This window comes from Hippoglossus hippoglossus, chromosome 14, assembly GCF_009819705.1.
Source record: "Hippoglossus hippoglossus isolate fHipHip1 chromosome 14, fHipHip1.pri, whole genome shotgun sequence".
In the NCBI taxonomy this organism is placed as follows: domain Eukaryota; kingdom Metazoa; phylum Chordata; class Actinopteri; order Pleuronectiformes; family Pleuronectidae; genus Hippoglossus; species Hippoglossus hippoglossus.
In genome coordinates, this window is record NC_047164.1 from 4,790,061 (window position 1) to 4,809,696 (window position 19,636).

Consider the following 19,636-nt stretch of genomic DNA (forward strand, 5'->3'; position numbering starts at 1 on the left):
TTTCACCCCCGTCCGTTTGTTTGTTGGTTTGTTGGTTTGTTGGTTGGTCGCTTTGATTAGCCAAACACGACAGAATCAGTTTTTTTATATCCAATTATCCATATTAAGGAACATGTGGGAGTGACTCTGTTCATGCAAAGTGAGAAATTAACAAGTGAAGTCATTATTAAGACAATAAAAAAAAAGGTCTAAACACTAACCCGTATTTGGATGAATAAATATGAAATGTATGAAGGTAAGAACATTGTTCCTTATTCAACAAAAACCTAAATTTGTTTTAATACGAAGTCACGAGCTGAGCTTCTATAGATTTGATCCCGGAGAGAACCACGTCCCTTCACTTTGCACTGGTGCCATTTTCTGGGCTGGAGGCTTAACTGGAACATCACAAGGAATCATTAGATATACTACCCAGAAATTCTGATTCGATTACAGCGCGTATAGCTTTGTGCGTGCTCGTCAGGGGGGGAGTGTGTTTGTGCACGTTCCTGTGTGTGTTTTTCTAGGACAGGGGGCATAAATAGGTTATGGGACCTCTGGATAGTTTTGGGGGAGGGGGTAACTGATTATACCTCCTGCGATTGCTCAGATCTCCTGACAGAGTTTGCCCCGAGGCGAACTGACACGTTTCCATTGACCCCTCGGAAAGATTGTTGCCATGGCCACAAGACGCCCTTAATGAACTAATGAATCACTCCGGCACACCTCAGCTCAGGCACATCAGTGTCTTGTTGAGGGCACAGAGGGAGGGAGCGACGAGGCGGGGCCCTGGGGTCCATACGGACACAATAGAGGGTTTTTGGTTAAAGCACTCTGAGGGACCCAGGTGGCCAATTGGCCCCAAATGCAGTGAATCAAAATTGTGTCAGGGCGGCCCTTAATCACCAGCAGACAGAACACTTCACATTCATTCTCCTCTGATTACATTAACAAGACGTCCAGGACTGTGCCGTCTTTTGTCTCCTGTGTGTGCAGGGCTGCAGGTATGTTGGAAATTTGACATTTTTCATCAGTCGTATAAATGATTCAGTCTCAAAACAACAATCACCGTCCACATTAAAGGAGAAGTTCAACAGTTCTGGGAAGGAAGCGTGTTTTCTCTCTCGGTCAGAGCGAGAAGAGAAAGTCGAGACCGCTCTCATTTTTCTAGAGGGAGTCAGGATGTGGTTAGCTTAGCTCAAGGAGCCGCGGTCCTGTGTGAAATGTTTTGTCAGCCTCAGAAACCTTTTCTCTCTTCACTTGTTGGGTTTGGATGAAAACGGGACATGAAACCGACATTCACCTCCGTCATGCTGTGAGCGGTTCACTGTGCAGACGTGAGAAACGAGCCAGGACTGTGGCTACATGCATACAACCACGTTCTCCTTTTAAAGTGGTGTTTTAAAACTAAAACGATCCCTTTCTACACAGGCGTTTAGCAGCAGGTGAGGGACCAACAAGCTATTTTTTTTAAAGGGCGGCAGAGGAAGGTTGTATACATCACTGATGCCAATGACGGAATAATTGGTGAAACAGGGGGCACACAAACATTGACTTTGAGGTCACGTGAGATATTTTGAACAAGTGAGATTTACGGTCAAATGTTGCGATCACCTCCTCTGGGACAGATTTGTTCAATCTCTGCAAACATGACATGTAAAATGAGAATTTGTAGAAGGATTTCTTGGGTCAGGTGCAGTGAGTATCCTCTCATTTTGTCTGGAGGTGCAGCCTCACACTGGAGCTTATTTATCTTTGGGAGGCTAATGATGAACTGTTGTGTTTTATAGGCTGAGGATCACACGTTGAATTAGAGATAACAAGCTGAGGATTGTTTAAATAACTACAGCCTGTTCCTCACAGATTCTTTTTATCATCTTCATGTGTCCAACAGCTCTACTTAGCATCCTGCGATTCACAAATCACACTATGCAGAATTTAGATTAAATAAAAAGCTTATTGATAATGAGGGTAAATGCAATGGACCGTTATCCTGTTAAAGATCATAAAGTGTAACCTGGAGACACAGACCATAGAGGAATACTTAATATTTTGGTGCAAATGAAGGTGATGCAGATTGTTTTGTGTTTTATGACTAAAGACGCTCTGTCTCACCATGTTAAAGAAAGATACATTAAATGTGTTCGTCCTTGGGTCAGGCCTCACTCCTCTACAACCTTTCATGGAAATTGGTTCAGTAGTTTTTGCATAATCCTGCTAAATAACAGACAAACAGATGAATAATCTCCTCAGCGGAGGATGAATAAATCATTTATGTTAAGTCACTTCCTCTTTTTTTTCTTCTATAAGAACTAGATAATCATGTGTATAGGATTGTTTGGCCTTCTCAAATGTATAAGTGTCATTCTAGTTGTATTTTGGAGGTATTGTAAAGAGTCCAGAGTAATGGATGTTTTGTTTTCTAATTTCAGTGGTTTTTCGATTGACTGAGACAGTAAAACCCTAACCCTCCTCTGTACAGACAGTTACGGTTTAGAACATTTCCTCTCAACAATACACGGCAGCTTTAAAGGTCTTTGATATTTACACATGTTCAGTAATCCTGGTGAAATTTAATTGAGTAAAAAAAATAGCCTGTGAGCTGAAGAGCTGGAGCTTCAGGCGGCTCCGATAAAGCAGCTTTTAACTCCCTCCCTTCTTTCTGCCGTTTTCAGCTCCACACGAGAAATAAGAGCTGAACTGCTCTCGTCGCTCAGTTTCTCACAAAACCTGCACTTCAATTTTACATTTACAAAACAAAATCAAACGCACACACACACACACACACAAGATACAGTTTCTGAATTAAACAGCACGTTACACACGGTCAAGATTGGCCCCTTGAAATTGGCCCCCTGCAACTTTGACTGACAAGCCCGAGTGCAGTGGCTAGAACCATTAACCTCAAACCACTCAATCATCCAATCGCATAAAGAAGTCAAGTGTTTTCCCAAAGGTGTTAAACCGGGTCCACGAGTGCAACGTTACATGGCGCAGGTTCTCATCCTCTCCGATCGTTTTACCGTTTTCAGTGTTGGTTTGGGGTTGATTACACACAGTCAACCCATTCTTATTTTCTATATTCTATTTATTAGAATTCCTGCTGCTATAAAAACACACTCTAAACGTTCATTATCGGGGTCAGTGCATCGAAAACTAAAAGATTCTCGTTCCATTTTTGGTTTTGAAAATGAATTTGAAATGTTGAGAATGAAGTCGACAGTTGCTGGGGCCCTGAGCTGAGAGAGGGCCCCCCCCCGAGAGCAGCTGATTACATTAGTCGACAGCAATGACAATTTAGTGAGAGCCCCCTTAAATTCTACGATCGGCTATAAACAAGAGGCTGAAATGACACCATGGAAACCCCCTAACAAGGCCCCATGCCACAAGCTCTTTGGCAAAGGCTCCATAAATTTAGAGGTGTGGTAGAAGACTAGAGGAGTTAGGTTTGGTTTGATGTCGGGCCCCCTAGGTCTCCTACGCCTGGGGCCCCCGGAGTCCCTTGAAACGCTCCTGCAGCCAGGAAACATGTTTCTTAATTTCCCGTCGACAGCGCTGACTGTTTAGTTCCTGCCTGTGCATCACAGAGCGGAGAGACAGCAGCGGTCCTGCGGTTGCATTGTCCAGTTCTGAGGCTTTTATAGTTTAAAGCATCTTGCAGCTGCCAGCTTTACGTGTGGTATGTTTTATTACCTCGGGTTTGTTTGGTGTTTTACGGCGGGTGAGCAACGCCTCGGCTGCAGTGCGTAATTTTATATGCTGTTGTTTATGTTCTGCTACGTTTTTTGCGTTGTTATTGTAGACAGTGGAGAGTTATGGGAATCTTAAAAACGTTGGCACCGGACTTCAAGAAAAGTTGTCTCTAAATGTGATTTAGAGCTTTTCAAAATCGTCCAACGCTGACATTCTTGTTCTTGTCTGGCTCGGCCAAGCAGCTGGTCTGTCAGTCACATGGCGGAAAAACTCTTCAGATCTGTGACTGTAAAAGTAGTAAAACAACAGTGTAAAAATACTCAGAAAATGTAAGAAGTACAATTATTATGATTAATATCATATCTTTAAAAAATTATCAGATTATCACTGAAGCATAATTTTGTTCTTTTGCCCGTAGCGGGCAGTAAAGGTCATAAAAAACCACCTCCACCATGTTAATGGGTGGGATACAAGCAAACCAACAAGTACATGTTGAATAAATGTTAGTTTGTTTTTTTAAGGTATTTGATGCCATTAAAACAGGGTGAAACATCATGATTGAAAGCTGAGACTGACTCATGATTGGTCGACCACGACTTCATTACCACGGCTCCTCCCCCCAATGGCTACTTCGCAGACTCTGGCTCCAAAAGATGGCAGCGTTCGTATCCTGGTAATTTCAGATTAATTTCAAGACAGTGTGTGGAAGTGGAGACAAGTCGTCCATCTTTACATACAGTCTATGATTTTACTTTACTTTACTCCATGAGCACATTATTAGGAACACCATACTATGAGTGGTTCCTTCCTTTGCTCTAATAACAGCCTCAGTGCTTTGTTGTTGTCGTCCATCCTGAGTCCTTCTTCCCCGCAGCAGCTGTGGTTTCCTGAGTTACCGCAGCTTTTCTGTCAGCTCCGACCGGTCTGACCATTTCTCCTCTGACCTCACTCAGTCTGCAGAGCTGCTGCTGCTCACTGGATGTTTGTTCTTTCTTCTTGCACCACACTGACTCAACAGCAAATCTAATCCCAGCTGATCAGCACTTACCACTAACACCAGCCTGTCCGACACAAACGACACAAACAAAGATCTCATACGCTGCAGTGCTGCCTCATGATTGGCTGATTGGATAATTGGAACAGATCATAGCTGTGTATTCTTCCGAGGCTGCATTTGAAGACCGATTGCGTCACGGCGGCACAACTGGTCTGTCCCGTTTCTATAGGTCTATAAAAGAGCTCTATAAAAGAGATGATGATGCTTATAAATGTATCAGGCTTCAACTCAACTGGACAAGATACACACGAGTATTAAAACGTTCTCATCGTGTCTAACTACAGCTCCGTTGCTAGGCGACAGATTGTGTTTGTGGTCAATGCAGTTTCACCTGAATTTGGACACAGCTCATGTTTTAGTTTGAGTTTTATTTTCACACATTTCTCTCTGTGCCACGACACGTGTAATCCGCTGTGTTACGCTGTAATGACATAAAAAACATTATTTGGATTTATTCAGAGTGTTTGTTCGCTTTGTTTCATTTGCTTGTTTACACCTCAGCTCAGTGTGGGAGCACAATGACGATTTAAAAGGGAAATGGTAACCAAGGGAAACTGGAAAATAGCAGTGACCAGCATCCACCAACAATGGCTGCAATGAAAGTAACAATGACAGTGGAGGTTTTAAAGGCCTTTTATCATTCTTTTTTTTGTGCTGGTAAAAAAAAGATGGAGACAAAGGCAATAAACGTGATGTTGGAGAGAAAAGCTTTTCAAAGAGACAACACAGGCAGAGATGTGATATTTCAAACCTGTCACAGTGGTGACCTGTGGGAACAATGAGAGTTTTTCAGCCTCTTGTTCTCTCGGGCTCCACAGTTTGGTGAGTACCTGCTCACATTGGGTTCTGCAGCAACATCTCAGAAAGAAACGGATCCATTCATCCATTAAATCTTTTTTTAAATGTTTAATAAGCTGCTGTTATAGACTCCAGCTTCACTGTTAACCTGCAGGGTCAGTTCATGACCTCGGGAGGAGTTTGTATTACAAATAAACGTTTTGCTTTCAACCAAATATCTTTGTATCTTGCTGACTTCATGCAAAGTCTATACAGAGACTGTGCAGAGGCTTGAGTCCTCCTGCAGCGGCTGTAGGTTCAGTTCCCTTTACCGCGTGTCTTCCTCCAGAAAATCCTGGATCTGCCCCTTTGTCCAGATCAATGCCAAACTGCAACGAGTTCTTTCTTGGTTCATGTTCCATCCTTCCACCGAATTTCGGGAAATCTGTTCTGTAGTTTTTTACATAATCCTGCTGACAAACAAACAAACCAACCAACAGACAAAAGGACAGAGGTGAAAACATGACCTTCTTTTTATGATAAATTTCCCAAACACACTGAAGTACACTCGAGGACACACCTCCATTATCAAAGTAGTGTGAGCACATGTCTGTGTTTGTTCCTGCTCCATTAGAGTTCAGAGCCTCGGAGGATCTCACTCCATCTGCTCCGGAGGGTCACGCAGGGTCAACACATTACCAACATACCTCATACGACTTCAACGCTAATGGTGCAAATGCAAAGAGAAGGTTTGTGGCTCGGACTTGGCAGCTGGAGGAAAGTTAGACTTATACCTGTTTAAAAAAAGTGCATCACAGTGTGTAGTCCTGGTGCTGCTGCCCTGACGGTGCACTCATTTCCTCCCGTGACTCTCAGCGGACGTGTGTTGTGTGTGTTGCACGCTGACTGTGCACGGCAGGAGCCTGCAGGGTGTTTGTTCTGCAAGTTGCAGGGTGATTGTATTCAATCAGATGCGGGACAAAGTGTGATGTGATTAATTTTCTCTTGGCTCAGACTTAATTGGCCATCTGGTTTACAGGAGCCCACAGTGTGTGTGGGAGTGGACCTATTGACCCACTTCATTGTTCATCTTTTAGCCCCTCAGGGCTGAATGTTTCCAATATGTGGGTCAAGGACATTGATGGTGACGGTGTTATGGTGTAGGTATTATTATAAATATATCGGGGCTGTGGTGTGTTTTGAATTGTCTGAATACTGATTTATCGTTGTTTTAATTTGGTCCACATTAGAATTACATGATGTCATGGTCCTAATATCACAGAACCCAGAATTTAAGGATAATGTAATTAAAGGTTTTTGCTTTTTCCCTCAAGAAATTGTTCAACTTTAAGAAAAATGAACAGATTTGCTTTAATTTGCAAGTCAATAATTAACATGTTGTAGTGTATTTATGTCACTGCACCAACAACAGTCACTGTGTCAGATCCACAGTTTTTATGTCACACAGTTTTGGTGCCGAAAGAGACTAAATCTAAAATCTGTTCTGAACGGCAGCTCAAACCATAACTGGAGAATCTGCACACTTCTCATTGGAAGGATAAACTGTTGTTCATCTTTCGTTGCATCGGTGAAACAAAAGTTTGTGCTACTCGCACGTTAATATGCACGTTAATACGTTCACAACTCTCCTGCCATCTGTATGAATAGTTCTTTGTATGAAACGGTTATTCAAGGACTCACTGGCCCTTTCAAAAAAAGAGCCAATGAGTCTTATTTTTCATTTATCTCATTTCATTTCCTCCTGGAACATTAAGGAAACTGATATTGTAAATATGGAATATACTTAGTACTAATTATAATACTATAATTAGTCAAATATGTGAAATAAAATTAATGAAAGGCAGATTTCAGTCCTGCACTTTGGTCATTTAATTACATGCAAGACCTCAAACTGTTCCATTAAGTCCAATCTAACTGAATCTGATGTCAAATTTAAGCTCTGGAGAACTCTCCCAGTCTCGTCTGCTGAAAATCTCCTAAATCTCTTTGTCGAGTGAGACCAGGTCAAGATGGAGCGTAACATCCCACATTGGACAGTTAGAGAAAATAGAGTGAGTTAAAAACAAACAAGAGAAATCAGATGAATAATACAAAGATGTCATCATGTAACCTATTGGCCTGGAAATACATATAGAAACAATAATGTAATGCAATCAATGATTCAACATATGTGTCTGTATGAATATGAATATATCAAAACAGATAATACAACAAAACAGTAGTTAACAAACTTGGCATTTTTAATTGAAGATTGTTATTCATTCATAAGTTGATTTATCTACATTGCAAACTACTGACTTTTCATCGGCTGGATATTAGGGTCTGACTCCAGCCTGAAATATTTCAAAGCAGCAAAATTGGCAACTTGTTACCAAATTCTGTTTGGTGTTTCAAATAAAAAATGTTCAGGCGCATGGCAGGAACGTCTACTCCTGACTGTCTGCTTTCTGTGGTTGCCATAGGAACCTGTGGTCCAAACCCCCAGAAAGACAGAGTGTGTGTAATCAGCTCCGCAGAGCAGTGGGGGGGGGAGTCCTGCTCGGGTTACTCCCAAAGAGCCGCGTTAAAATAAAGATGAATTCTCTTTTTTCTTTCACACTCTGCAGGCCATGAAAACCTCTCTGCCTCTCTCAGTCCTTCATCGCTCATGCTCTCGTTTTACAAGTGGATGTAATCATGTTCCCCTCTTATTAAATATGCACATTTAATTTGGCTCTCAGTTCATATTTCAGGAGTGAAGGAGTCGCTGTCATTTGCTAATGAGGGGGAGAAAGATCTGAACCTCAGAGCCGCGAGAGCACGGAGAATATTTTTTATTATTTTGTCAAGTGCGTTTTGTGGACAACCATTATTTTGTTGAATCATTTCCACTTAAGGGATATGCATGTATTTCACTCCCCCCCCCTCCTCTGTTTGCATATATAATCCATATCCATGAGCATGCATCTGGAGGACGATTAGTAAATCTCACAGACTGGCTGCTGTTGCTCTGGATTGTGACGTCTACGGAGAGCCAGGCAGGACATGGGCCAGGATTGATGAAGTGTCAGGAAGTGTCAAGAGGGAGTAAGTGAACGGATGCATGTAGCTATAAAAAAAGATTAAACCAATATAAGCTAAGTATCAGTTGGTATGTGGTGGTCACTGTTGATGTTGTGGCCGTGGCCACAAACAAATCAATGTATGGACACTGAGAAGCTTATAAATACACATCTGTTTCATTGTGAAACTGTAGCAGGTCAGAGGACGTAAGTGGTTCCTCTTATGTGGCCCAGGACATATTTACACTAACCCTCTGAATGTGGCTGGAGGGATCAGATCTCAAAGTTTTCAGCTTTGTTTGTTAGGTGGATTCTGCAAAATGGGGGCGATGCAAATTTGTACCAATTTCCCTGCATGGATCTTTATGAAAAGAATCAGGCACATTTAGAGGCTTGATATCTATGAGTGTGTTTAAATTGGTGCACCTTGATTGAATTTATTGGGCCTTGGCAGTGGAATCGGCTGAATTCTCTATTTATTTAAACAGGAAAGATTCACAATGTACTGAAAACAGTTCTATCACCATTTTGCATTAACTGTATTGTTATCTCTACATCAATTGCTTTTCAGAAGCTTTGCAAAAGATAACAAGGGGTCAAACCATAATAAATATGCAGTTGTGAATGTTAATAAGCTGTTTAAAAAAGATTTGAATTATCATCTAATGAATCCCTTAATTACAGCTTAAGGTGCCTTATCGGAACCTGGGATCAGTTGATTTCTGCTTGTTATGTCAGAAAAGACAATTTTAACCTTAATTCTTTTAGATTGTATCTGACTAAGCTATACATCACACTGACAAACAAAAAGTAATAATATTTATATAATTCTTACTCATAAATAGTAAAAATCATACAAGCTGAATTATCAGCAACATGAATCAGACGACTTGTCGCCATCACAGCTCCTGGCTCTGCCTCTTTCTTCAGAATCACCTCTTCTCTCAGGAACCACTTCCTCTCTTCTAATCACTCCGTCCCAGATGGAAACTCATCAGCACTGCTCTGCTTTTTCACATCCGCTCTCTGCTCTGAGGGACAGCTCAGTGTATTTGGTACCTACTCAACCAGAGACTCCCCCTCCTCCCGTCCTCCCTCCCTCAGCCTCTTCCTCCTCCTGACTGGCTGCTGCTCCGGTTGTTCCCAGGCCTGGGAGAGAAGGTGAGCACAGATAAGAGGTCTTTATCTGGCTCCCAGAGGGGAGGCGGGTTAAGTTTTAAGGTGACGGTCTGACATGGTGCCTCGTCTGCTCGCTCTGGCTGCTCCCTTCTCTCCTTCTCCACCTCCTGATGCGAGGCTCAGGCTCGCTCCCCAATCCCCATGTCCTTGGGCTCATTCTTGACGGCCCCCACTGCTCCGGCTTTAATGAGAAAGATGAAAGAGGTGCAGGCTGGGAGAATACCCGGCCCTCCTCTTCCCTCTTCTTCGTCCCGTTTGCCTCTCTCTCTCTCTCCCTCTGGCCCTGCAGCACTAACTCATCCAAGACTTTTTGCAGGGGTGGGTGAGTGAGGAGGTGGGGGAGGCTCCACTGTAATAAATTGGAAGTGAGGCTGGTTTCCATTTTAAATTTTTCAGGTATTATTCCCTCTGATGTTATGTGCAAATTTCTTTCCATCCCTCTTTGTGTTCTGGCACTCGGCTGCAGATATGTTTAAATCATAATGTGAAGCTTTATTGAAATCTTTTCAGTCGCCATTCTTCTTTTCTAAAACTGTGCTGTGACAATTGTTCACAGATATTCTCATTTTTATTATTGTTTTATCTACTCACACGTTTCCACTGATTAATCTGGAGAATAAATATATGCTGACACACACTATTATTGTGTAGTCTGTTGTTTTTTGGTTGTAATTTTTTTTGTTGTCTATTATGTATTTTTGCTCTGTATGTGTGTAGATGTGTATGTATGTGTATCTATACATGTGTAATCATGTTTGACTTAAAATCTGTTTTGCTGATTGGGGAAAGAAAGGGAAAAACAAGCTATGATTCTATCTCAGCTACAGTGATGAACATGATACTGCATTGTTCACAAAATAAAGAAATTAAAATACTGGTGCATTGTCCCCTCGCAGAAAGAAGAGTCAAAGGTTCGAGTCCCGGGTCTTTCTGTGCAGAGTTTGCATGTTTCCCTACGTCAGCGTGGTTTCACACCAGCTTCCTCCCACAGTCAAATAACAAGCAGATTGGGGTTAACTGCAGACTCTAGGTTACCTGCAGGTATGAGTGTTAAAGGTTGTTTATATCAGGGTGTACGTACCCCGCCTCTCTCCCACTGCCAGCTCCCCCCTACGACCCTCAAACAATAAGCTCTATAGATGATGGTTGGATGGAAACTTAAACATCCTCTGTCTGCTTTCTCTTCTTCTTTTGTTCTCCCTGCTTCAACCACGTGTTCCTCCTCAGGTAAAGGAGAGAGTGTGATCTCCATAGAGAAATGAGGTGGGACTACTTTCAACACACAGTGGATGCAAAAGTGGGTGTTTACAGGAGGAGGGACTGTGTATGTGGGACTGAATTGAAATGAGGAAACGTGTTTGTTTTGTATTAAACATTAATCATAGATGATATTTGGCTTTTAATGTCTGTTGAGTTTATTTTAATTTTTCTGTTGTTTTAGGAAACTCAAATAAGAACAAACTGATTTCAGTATCAAACTGTGATTCTGTCTTCCATCTGCTCCAGTCGACTGTGTAATATATTCAAAAAGAGCCCAGATTGGCATTAAACTGTTGTAACTGTAGATGTGGCCCTCGAGTCTCCTCAGCTCCCACCGAGGCCTGATAAGTCTCCAACAATGAGTCTGAACCACTCACTGATGAGTGACTTTCACTCAGAGAAATTGTTTAAGATGATGAAATGTGAAGAATCTAATTCAGCAGCTCCTCATCACTCAGGAGTCGTGCCGCAGCAGATGGCCGACTGTAATCACCCTCATGAGATGTGATCCATCTGGAGAAACGTGCCCCAGACTCCCAGTGAAACACGACTTTACATAAAGAAAGAAATCTGGTGGGTTTTTATCCAAAAATAAAGAAAGGATTTGAAGTTTTCATGGATGAAATCTCCTCAGTGTAATAAGAGATGTGACAGCTCATGAAATGCAATGCTTTCACCTTGTGGTCATTTGGATGTAGTGCAACAAAAACCTCAACGCTCCAGATACTTTTAGACTGTTAAGAATAGAAACTATGGATTTGCTGTTTGTTTCGATCAAGGTTTTATTCTTTAATTGTACAAACTTGTGTTCATGCTGTAAACACTCAACAACAACACATGAATGTTACAGTAACAGAAAAGTTGAGGACGAACTGTGATGCAGCATGAACTTTTCTGCTGTAAGAGAGAAAACAAGAACATGGGCCGATTTGAAGGAGTGTTTTACTAAAGCAGCTGCTGAAACACAAAATGTAGATTTCCCAAAATAAACATGATGCAAATAACGGTTATTTGCTTTAGAGCCCAACTGATTTATTGGTTGAGCAATTAAATTGCTGATATGTAAACTTTTAGTCAACAGTGTAAGACAATATGTGATTCTGTATCTCCAAAAATATGTACCGGTAGATATATCCGCCCCCAAAACTCAATATTACCAGGGATCCTATATTTTATCAGTAACACTTCCTTGTCCGAGTTGTACAACTCGGACCAAAACACCCAAAAACCTACAAAAACAAGCTCACACTTTAACCCAGTAACACCTGACAGTCGCTTTCTTTTCTTTGGTATTACGCCATTAACAATATCTATGGTCAAGATTCCAGATTCAAATATATAATCAGAAGAACTAGAAAATCAAAGAACATGGATAAAAGAAGCTGTGCCTGTACATGATCCACACAGACAATGTACAGTACATTGATAGAAAGCTCTAAAGAGAATATTAGAGCCTCAGTGTTGGATCATTCCCGTTCTATAAGTTCTTAGACTTGTCCTGGTTGTTCATGTATTTCTGGTAAACCACTCCCAGCGTGGTGAAGAAGTTTCCCATGAACAGCACCATGTAAGCGCAGCCGCACATCACCACCTACACCGCAGGAGAAGAAACAAACACATGTACAAACAGCTCAGTCAGAGGATTTTAACAGCACACAGGACTCTAAATACACAAAGTACTGTGTGGTAATACTTTGTATTCATATCCACACACCAGAAGTGGTTCCATTGTTTTCTGCTGCCATGTACTTTTACTTTACACTATGTCCGGATAAAAATAAAGCTAAAAACTAGAAAGTTAAAACTACAAAACACAGAAAAGTATCTGAAAAGTATCTTTCGGCCATTTTAAGATGGTTGCTAACATTATCTCGTCAAATTCGAGGGAGCTTTACATTAATGATATTTCTACTGTAGAGCTGGATTAGTTGAACATATTACGACACGTTAAATGAGTAAATGTTGAATATAAAGTTTAAAATGCAGAAGAACAAACCTGCCACTCCTTACACTCCGGGAGCTGGAACATCTTGAACAGTGTTATACTGTTGTAAAGCTGCCAGAACTGGAGGAGGAGGAACAAGCATGTTACTTTTAAAAAAAATCTGAATTTCATTACTTTTCAATCTTCAGTGGAGACGATGACAAACTACTCACGTGACCAAAGAACAGGAAGGGGAGGAGGAAGGTCAAACCTCTCCACATCCACGACTGGAACCCCTCTGAACACCAGGAGAGAGAGTCACTGAGCTGAGAGAAACCCAACCTGTCTCTACCATCACACAATATGTCTCCTGATTTACTACAGTGCACAGAAGAGGAACAGCTGAGACAAGACAAGAGGACAGGAAGTGAACCTGGCTCTTTGATCTGGGAACTGCAGATCTTCTGTCACTTCTTTCAAATTAAAACTGATTATTTAACTATTTGACACAGCCTTTCATTTAATGAAATAATGACTAACTTCTTGCCTTGAGGTTGAAATGTGCTTCACAAATAAACTTGCCTTGTCTGATATGTACAGTAATCAAAGGATCATCAATATATCAATAGAAATATTGATATTTAAGAATTTCTAATTCCAATAAAAAACCCAAATTCATATAAATACCATCTCTTTTTTTAAATAAAGACAACTTTGTCTCACATTCTCCTTTTTCTGCTGTGGCTTAACTCTAACGTGTGAGTGCCCACTGGTGGACAAACTAGGTAATAGCAATTACCAATTTTACTCCCCTCTTTCTGTTTTTAATTTCACTTTTTCTTTCAGTTAATCTCTTTGTATCTTTGTCAAGAAAAGTGCTGAATAAATAAAGTTTATTATTGTGATTATATTAGTGTCTTTAACATTTCTCTGAGGCGACCTTGTTGAAATAATGTATGTCTCTGACTGTACGTCTGCAGACATCATGAGCCTGACCACTTCAACACTCGCGACCTTTTGTTCTCCACAGCATCACGTTAACTGTCATGTGCAGATCGTTTGTTCCCCTTCTCGCTACTTCAGAGACACTCAACTACAAAATGTATGCAAACAAACTGACATCAGCTCGGAGTGCACTCACCGACTGTGAGGTCCATGTTGTGTCTTTCCCCCAGAGCTCTGAGTCGGTACAAGCAGCCGCTCTGGTAATAGCACTGAAGAAACTGGACAAAACCTAATGTACAAACAGGACAGAGGAAACAAAAAAAACACACAAGTGCTTTCAGGACGTCAGACAACGACTGTTTACGATCAAGTTTCCCACAATACACATAAATTATTAACAGATTTTATCTTGGTTGTGCATTCACAACGTGCATTCAATGTGTTAAAATAAGTACATTGTGAAACTGAAGAGAATACAATTATTATTATTTAGTTTTCTAATGTGTTCGGCACAGAAGAAAAATATTTTGTCGTTATATATAGTGATAAAAAGTCACAAGTGAAACTTTGCTTTATTGTAAGAGATTACAAAACACTGACTAGGCTGATTAGTCCATAGAGCATATTTCATCATGCAAGTATGTGATGTGAAATTGGGCCACGGCTTAAAACTCTTACTTTGGTAAAGAGAGTATGCTAGGAACTGGTTTCTGAACATCTGGTAGAGGGCACCTTTAGGCCTGTGAACAAACACAACATCTGGTTAGAGCGCAAACAAGAGTGAAAGAAGTTTGATGCATTTGTTTTATTTTCCCAGGCCATCAGGTTAATTATATATATATATATATATAAATAAAAAAGGTACAAAAACACATTTTCTTATATATTGTTATAATATTGTGCAAAGGTATGAAAGTGTAAAACACGACTCACCACGTCAGCATGACTCCAGACAGGAAGGCCGACACATAGTGATGGGAAACCCACCAACCTTTAATCCTGAAACAACATGGACGACTGACAATGAAGGAGAGAGGACTGTGTGTCGCACGGACAGACACGATACTCACACATCAACCGAGGTTGTACTATTACAGTCGGTGTAGATACAAACTAGAAAAATACACAAAGAGGAATCTAGTCTACATGATGACGTCCAGAGGAAACCTTCATATGAGCAGTTTATCAGTTATTGTTGAAATAAAAGTAAATAAAGTGGTGGTTTGATTTGTTGCAGACCTGGAGCCGTTGTTGATGAGGATGCTCTCCCGGATAGTGAGCGTGCAGTAGTACCACACCAGCAGGAAGTTGAACATGGCATCGAGGGCTCTGAAATGAAAACATAAAACACACACGTAATAAAGTCAATCGTTATTTACACATTCACACATTTAGTGGAACAAACTGGAGCAAATCCAGCCACAATCTTTTTCCGTTTTGCGACATCTCACCTGTAGCTGAACAAAAAGCGACACGTGAAGGAGAACACGAAGAGGATGACGGTCAGGACCAGTTTAAACTTCTCATATTCATCTTTGTAGGCGAATCTGTTTCGGGGAAGCACAGAGAGAAACATTAATTAATGTGATGTGGTGACGTAACTGTACTTTGAATTAAGAACCTGAGTGTGACTTACTTTGACTGTTTGTTGAGGAGCGTTACATTGACGTTTCCTAAAACTAGAGAGAGGTAGAGCCTGCACAGGAAGAAACGTCTGTCAGTCACATTGATAACATCTAAACATTATAATAGCTTTGTGGTTTTAAAAATGGGAAAAGCTTAAACTTATAGTGATATTGACAAAATATAAAATATTTTGTATTATTTTTTATTATGAACTGTTCCACACACAATGAATTAAAGGACAGAAACGCACCCGTTCTTCCTCGGCAGGAAAGCTTCCATCTCACAGAAAGCATTTGTTCTGTCTTTGATGGAGTCTTCGATTTCAGTGATGGGATCGACATCGTCAGGACTTAACTCGGGTGTCGGACTTTGGTTTTTGCATCTTATCATGAAAAAGAAAAATCACGGTGGCATGTTAACGACACAGCGCTGACTTGTTGTTATTCGTTTGTAATTTTACTCCCCATTTCCGACTTTACAGTCCCCAACAAAGAGTCCAATTCCTCACTGGTTTCCCACCCACCAGAATCTGTTGTGTTTCTAACTTCTTACTCAATAAAAAGTAATTATCGTTATTATTGCGGTATCTGATAAGTGGATTCAATACTTGGATTCATGCATCACTAACAGACCGGCTGCAGGTTTTGTGAATGAGCTCAGTAACACACTCGCATCGAACTCCCTGATCAATACTCACTCCTCTAACGACGCCGTGAGTTCTTTCAGCTTCTTCTTCTGACGCGAGATGGCCCCAGAACAGCTGACCTGCAGCTTGGTCACTTCCTCAAGCTTGTGTTTATAAAGACGATGGGTGTCCTGCAGGTGAATGGAGAGAAACGTAAGATTACAGAGGAAGATAAAGAGGTTTATTTATATAGAGAGTGAAGAGGGTCACTACATGTCAAATCATCACACTGTCACAGATTGACATGTGTCAGTTATGGAGCTGAAATTTGATGTCTTGGATTCTAAATAAGGGAGTTTCACCAAGTTTTAACTTTTTTTGGGGGGGGGGGCTCTGTGACTCTGACTGATCTGGACAGAGACTTCAGATGTTGCACTGTTATATATATCTGTACTATTGGGGAAATCACATATCCAAAAATCCATATGGGTCAGGCTTGACTTATTTGATGGATAGATAGATCAGATAGATAGATAGATAGATAGATAGATATAAAGATAGATAGACAGATAGATAGATAGATAGATAGATAGATATAAAGATAGATAGATAGATAGATAGATATACAGATAGATAGATAGATAGATAGATAGATAGATATAAAGATAGATAGATAGATAGATAGATAGATAGATATAAAGATAGATAGATAGATAGATAGATAGATATAAAGATAGATAGATAGATAGATAGATGTCCTTTGGGAATTGGGAAATGATCCTGTTACAGCATGTCAGGGGCATTGCACATAGAGCGAAGTAGCACAAAAAGATACGAAGAATTCAAATAGCTGAAAATAGAATGTAACAAAGATAAAAATGTACTAAAATCTATAAAAAAATACTCCCCATACAACAAAGTACTAGAGTACACAGTAAAGTACTAAATACAATAGAAGAAAGAATAAGCAGATAAACAAGAGACACGTGTGTAAAAGTTGCAGTAGTAGTTTGCATTTAAAGACAAAGTGATGAGGTAGGAAGGAATATGAGTAAAGTAAAATCTGAGTATAAGAATAGTAAGAATATAAGATATATTCCCCCCCCCCGCCGCCCGGGACCCACCCTCTCCTGACAGTTTGCTAACCCGGACCGAGCAGCTGTTCTCCGGGCAGAACCACTGACAGACAGTCGGTGAAACTCACCTGGATTTGCTGGTAGTCCTTCTCTAAATCCTCCCATTCCCTCAGACACTCGCTGACTCCTGTCGGACTGAACAACATGACTGCTCCCGCACCAGGAAACCTCCGGACACAAGTTCGAGCTCCGCCATGAAACAGCTGCTCCACACTGTCACACACACACACACCAACGAGCAAGACGCACTTCCGGTCGGAGCCTTCAAAATAGTGACTCCACTTCATCAAACTTCTGAGTTTCACTTAAAAGTATTTAAGTAAGAGTATAAAAAGTTATTTTACATGATTGATCACATGTATGCTATATAGAGGAATAGCCAATCAGACAGAGTGACCCTATGATTCTTAAAAAAATATCACCACAGTTATTCTGCAAGATCATATCATATTATATTATCTTTATATGTCTAATTATATTATTTGTTATTATTAATGTCATGTATTTTTGTGAAATTAGTTTTTATCTGCAAGATCTCGGGATTTATTCTTCTTGGCTGAATATTTAACCTAAATATATTTACTTTCCTTTACTTATAGTGAGATACTCTGAAATAAGTAAATAAAAGACAAACCTTTACAGACAAATTATTCAAATAAATGGTAATTACTATCTTCTTTTATTTATTTAAATGTGATATGTTGCTGTTACCCAGTCCTATTATAAATAATTTGCCATGTAAGCTACATATTTTTAAAATGTTGTGAGTTAAAGTTTGATGAAGTTAAATGATCTGAGGTTTTTCTTTCAGTCTCATCTTGACTACAGGCCCCACACATGGTTCAAATTAGAGAAAAATATCTGCTGTCATCTATATATTGTAAATCAACTCTTACTGCCGTCCAATCTCTGACATTGCAAGTCGACAACTTTTAAGATGATATACATATGTGACTACTCCCCTGAGTTTAGTCTGGAAAGCAAAATAACCTCTTTTACAAATCCAGCCTGTTTGACAGTTTAACCATATACTATGACTCTGACCACACTAACTTAAAACATTTGAATCATACACAGTTTGGTCGGTTCTGCAGGGAGGGGCTCCTTCTCTCCTGCAAGGCAGCACACATGGCTCTCACTGCTCTCTAGTTGGCATTTGGCCTATATTTTTAGAGCTGGTGTTATGTGTAGACAGGGGAATGTGTCATCTCCAATAATGTCAGGACCTCTGGCAGAACCATGTATGGACTCAAGCGTGACTAATGACATTTAGATCTGCATCGGGCCCAAACAAGACAGCGGGTACACAGAAGTACAACGATATGAGTTCAGAAAGCTCGAGGTGTCACTGTCACTTCTTTAATTTGTGTTTCTGTTTGTCTGCTTTGCCTGAGGAAATATATCACACTGAGTCGGTAGCTTCCTTTAAATCAAAGCTTGAAACTTACTGTGTCGTATTGCATTCCCTGATTTTAGTCTGTAAATGTGTGTATATATACCTATGTCTGTGGGTGTGTATATGTATATATGTGTATGTATATATATATATATATATATAGAGGAGTGTATGTATATTATGTATATTTTGTTCTTCCATGTGTTACATTTTGACGTCATGGTGGAAAAATAATAAAAAGTTTGATTGTTTTGCGTGCCTGTCAATCATGACTCACCTGTGGTAAAAGGTCAGGACGCAAACAGGAGTGGGCGGGGCTAATTGCAATCACCGTGCTAACGGTAAAAGCACGGAGGAGAAGAGAAGTGAAGAGAAAGAGAGAATGTGAGAAACATGGTGGACCTCAACGGCGAATAGTGATGTAGTGTGATAGTGAAACATGGAGGTAGAGACTTTGACTCAGTGACACAGTGATGCTTTTGTGCTAGCATGCTAATGCTAACACCAGCTAATGACAGGACGTGGTTACTGACCGGAGAGGACAGCTGTGCTCCCCGAGGACGTGTCCAGGGTTGTCCTGTGGATTTCTGTCGTCTCTTTCAACTCTGGGACAAACTGTGTTTCTCCAGGACCAACTTCCAACTGCGAATTAATACATTTCTGTGTAAAGTCCCCAACATATGTCTTATTTTTTTTGTAACGAGGGAAAGAAACTCAACAGAAATGATATTACCTTTTATCCATCAGCCTTTAGAAGACACCTTAAAAGCTTCTGTTCTGTTTGAGCTGGACACAAATCAAGGAAACATCCTGTACAGTCCAGCTGATAGGTTTATACTGTAAAATGTCAAATAGCAAACAACATGTGTATTGATCGCACGTTGGAGAATCGACAGTTGTTTATAGTGCCTTGTTATCTGTGTCTCTGTATTTTTCTGTGCTCAGCATCTTTATGTCTGCAACAGTCGGATCTAAAA

The 19,636-nt window shown here is 40.5% G+C and overlaps 1 protein-coding gene across 1 annotated transcript; it reads right to left on the reverse strand.

Annotated features, from left to right (window-relative positions):
* Positions 1 to 12,202: 12,202 nt before the first annotated feature.
* tmem120a (transmembrane protein 120A) lies at positions 12,203 to 17,500 on the reverse strand. The gene is made up of 12 exons (XM_034607138.1): positions 17,332 to 17,500; positions 16,200 to 16,318; positions 15,753 to 15,884; positions 15,513 to 15,572; positions 15,328 to 15,423; positions 15,116 to 15,205; positions 14,810 to 14,875; positions 14,555 to 14,616; positions 14,073 to 14,165; positions 13,165 to 13,229; positions 13,004 to 13,072; positions 12,203 to 12,598 (listed from the first exon to the last, which is right to left on the reverse strand). Exons 1-12 carry the CDS (start codon positions 17,407 to 17,409, stop codon positions 12,485 to 12,487), a joined length of 1,044 nt encoding a protein of 347 aa, XP_034463029.1. The 5' UTR covers positions 17,410 to 17,500; the 3' UTR covers positions 12,203 to 12,484.
* Between the last annotated feature and the right edge of the window lie 2,136 nt (positions 17,501 to 19,636).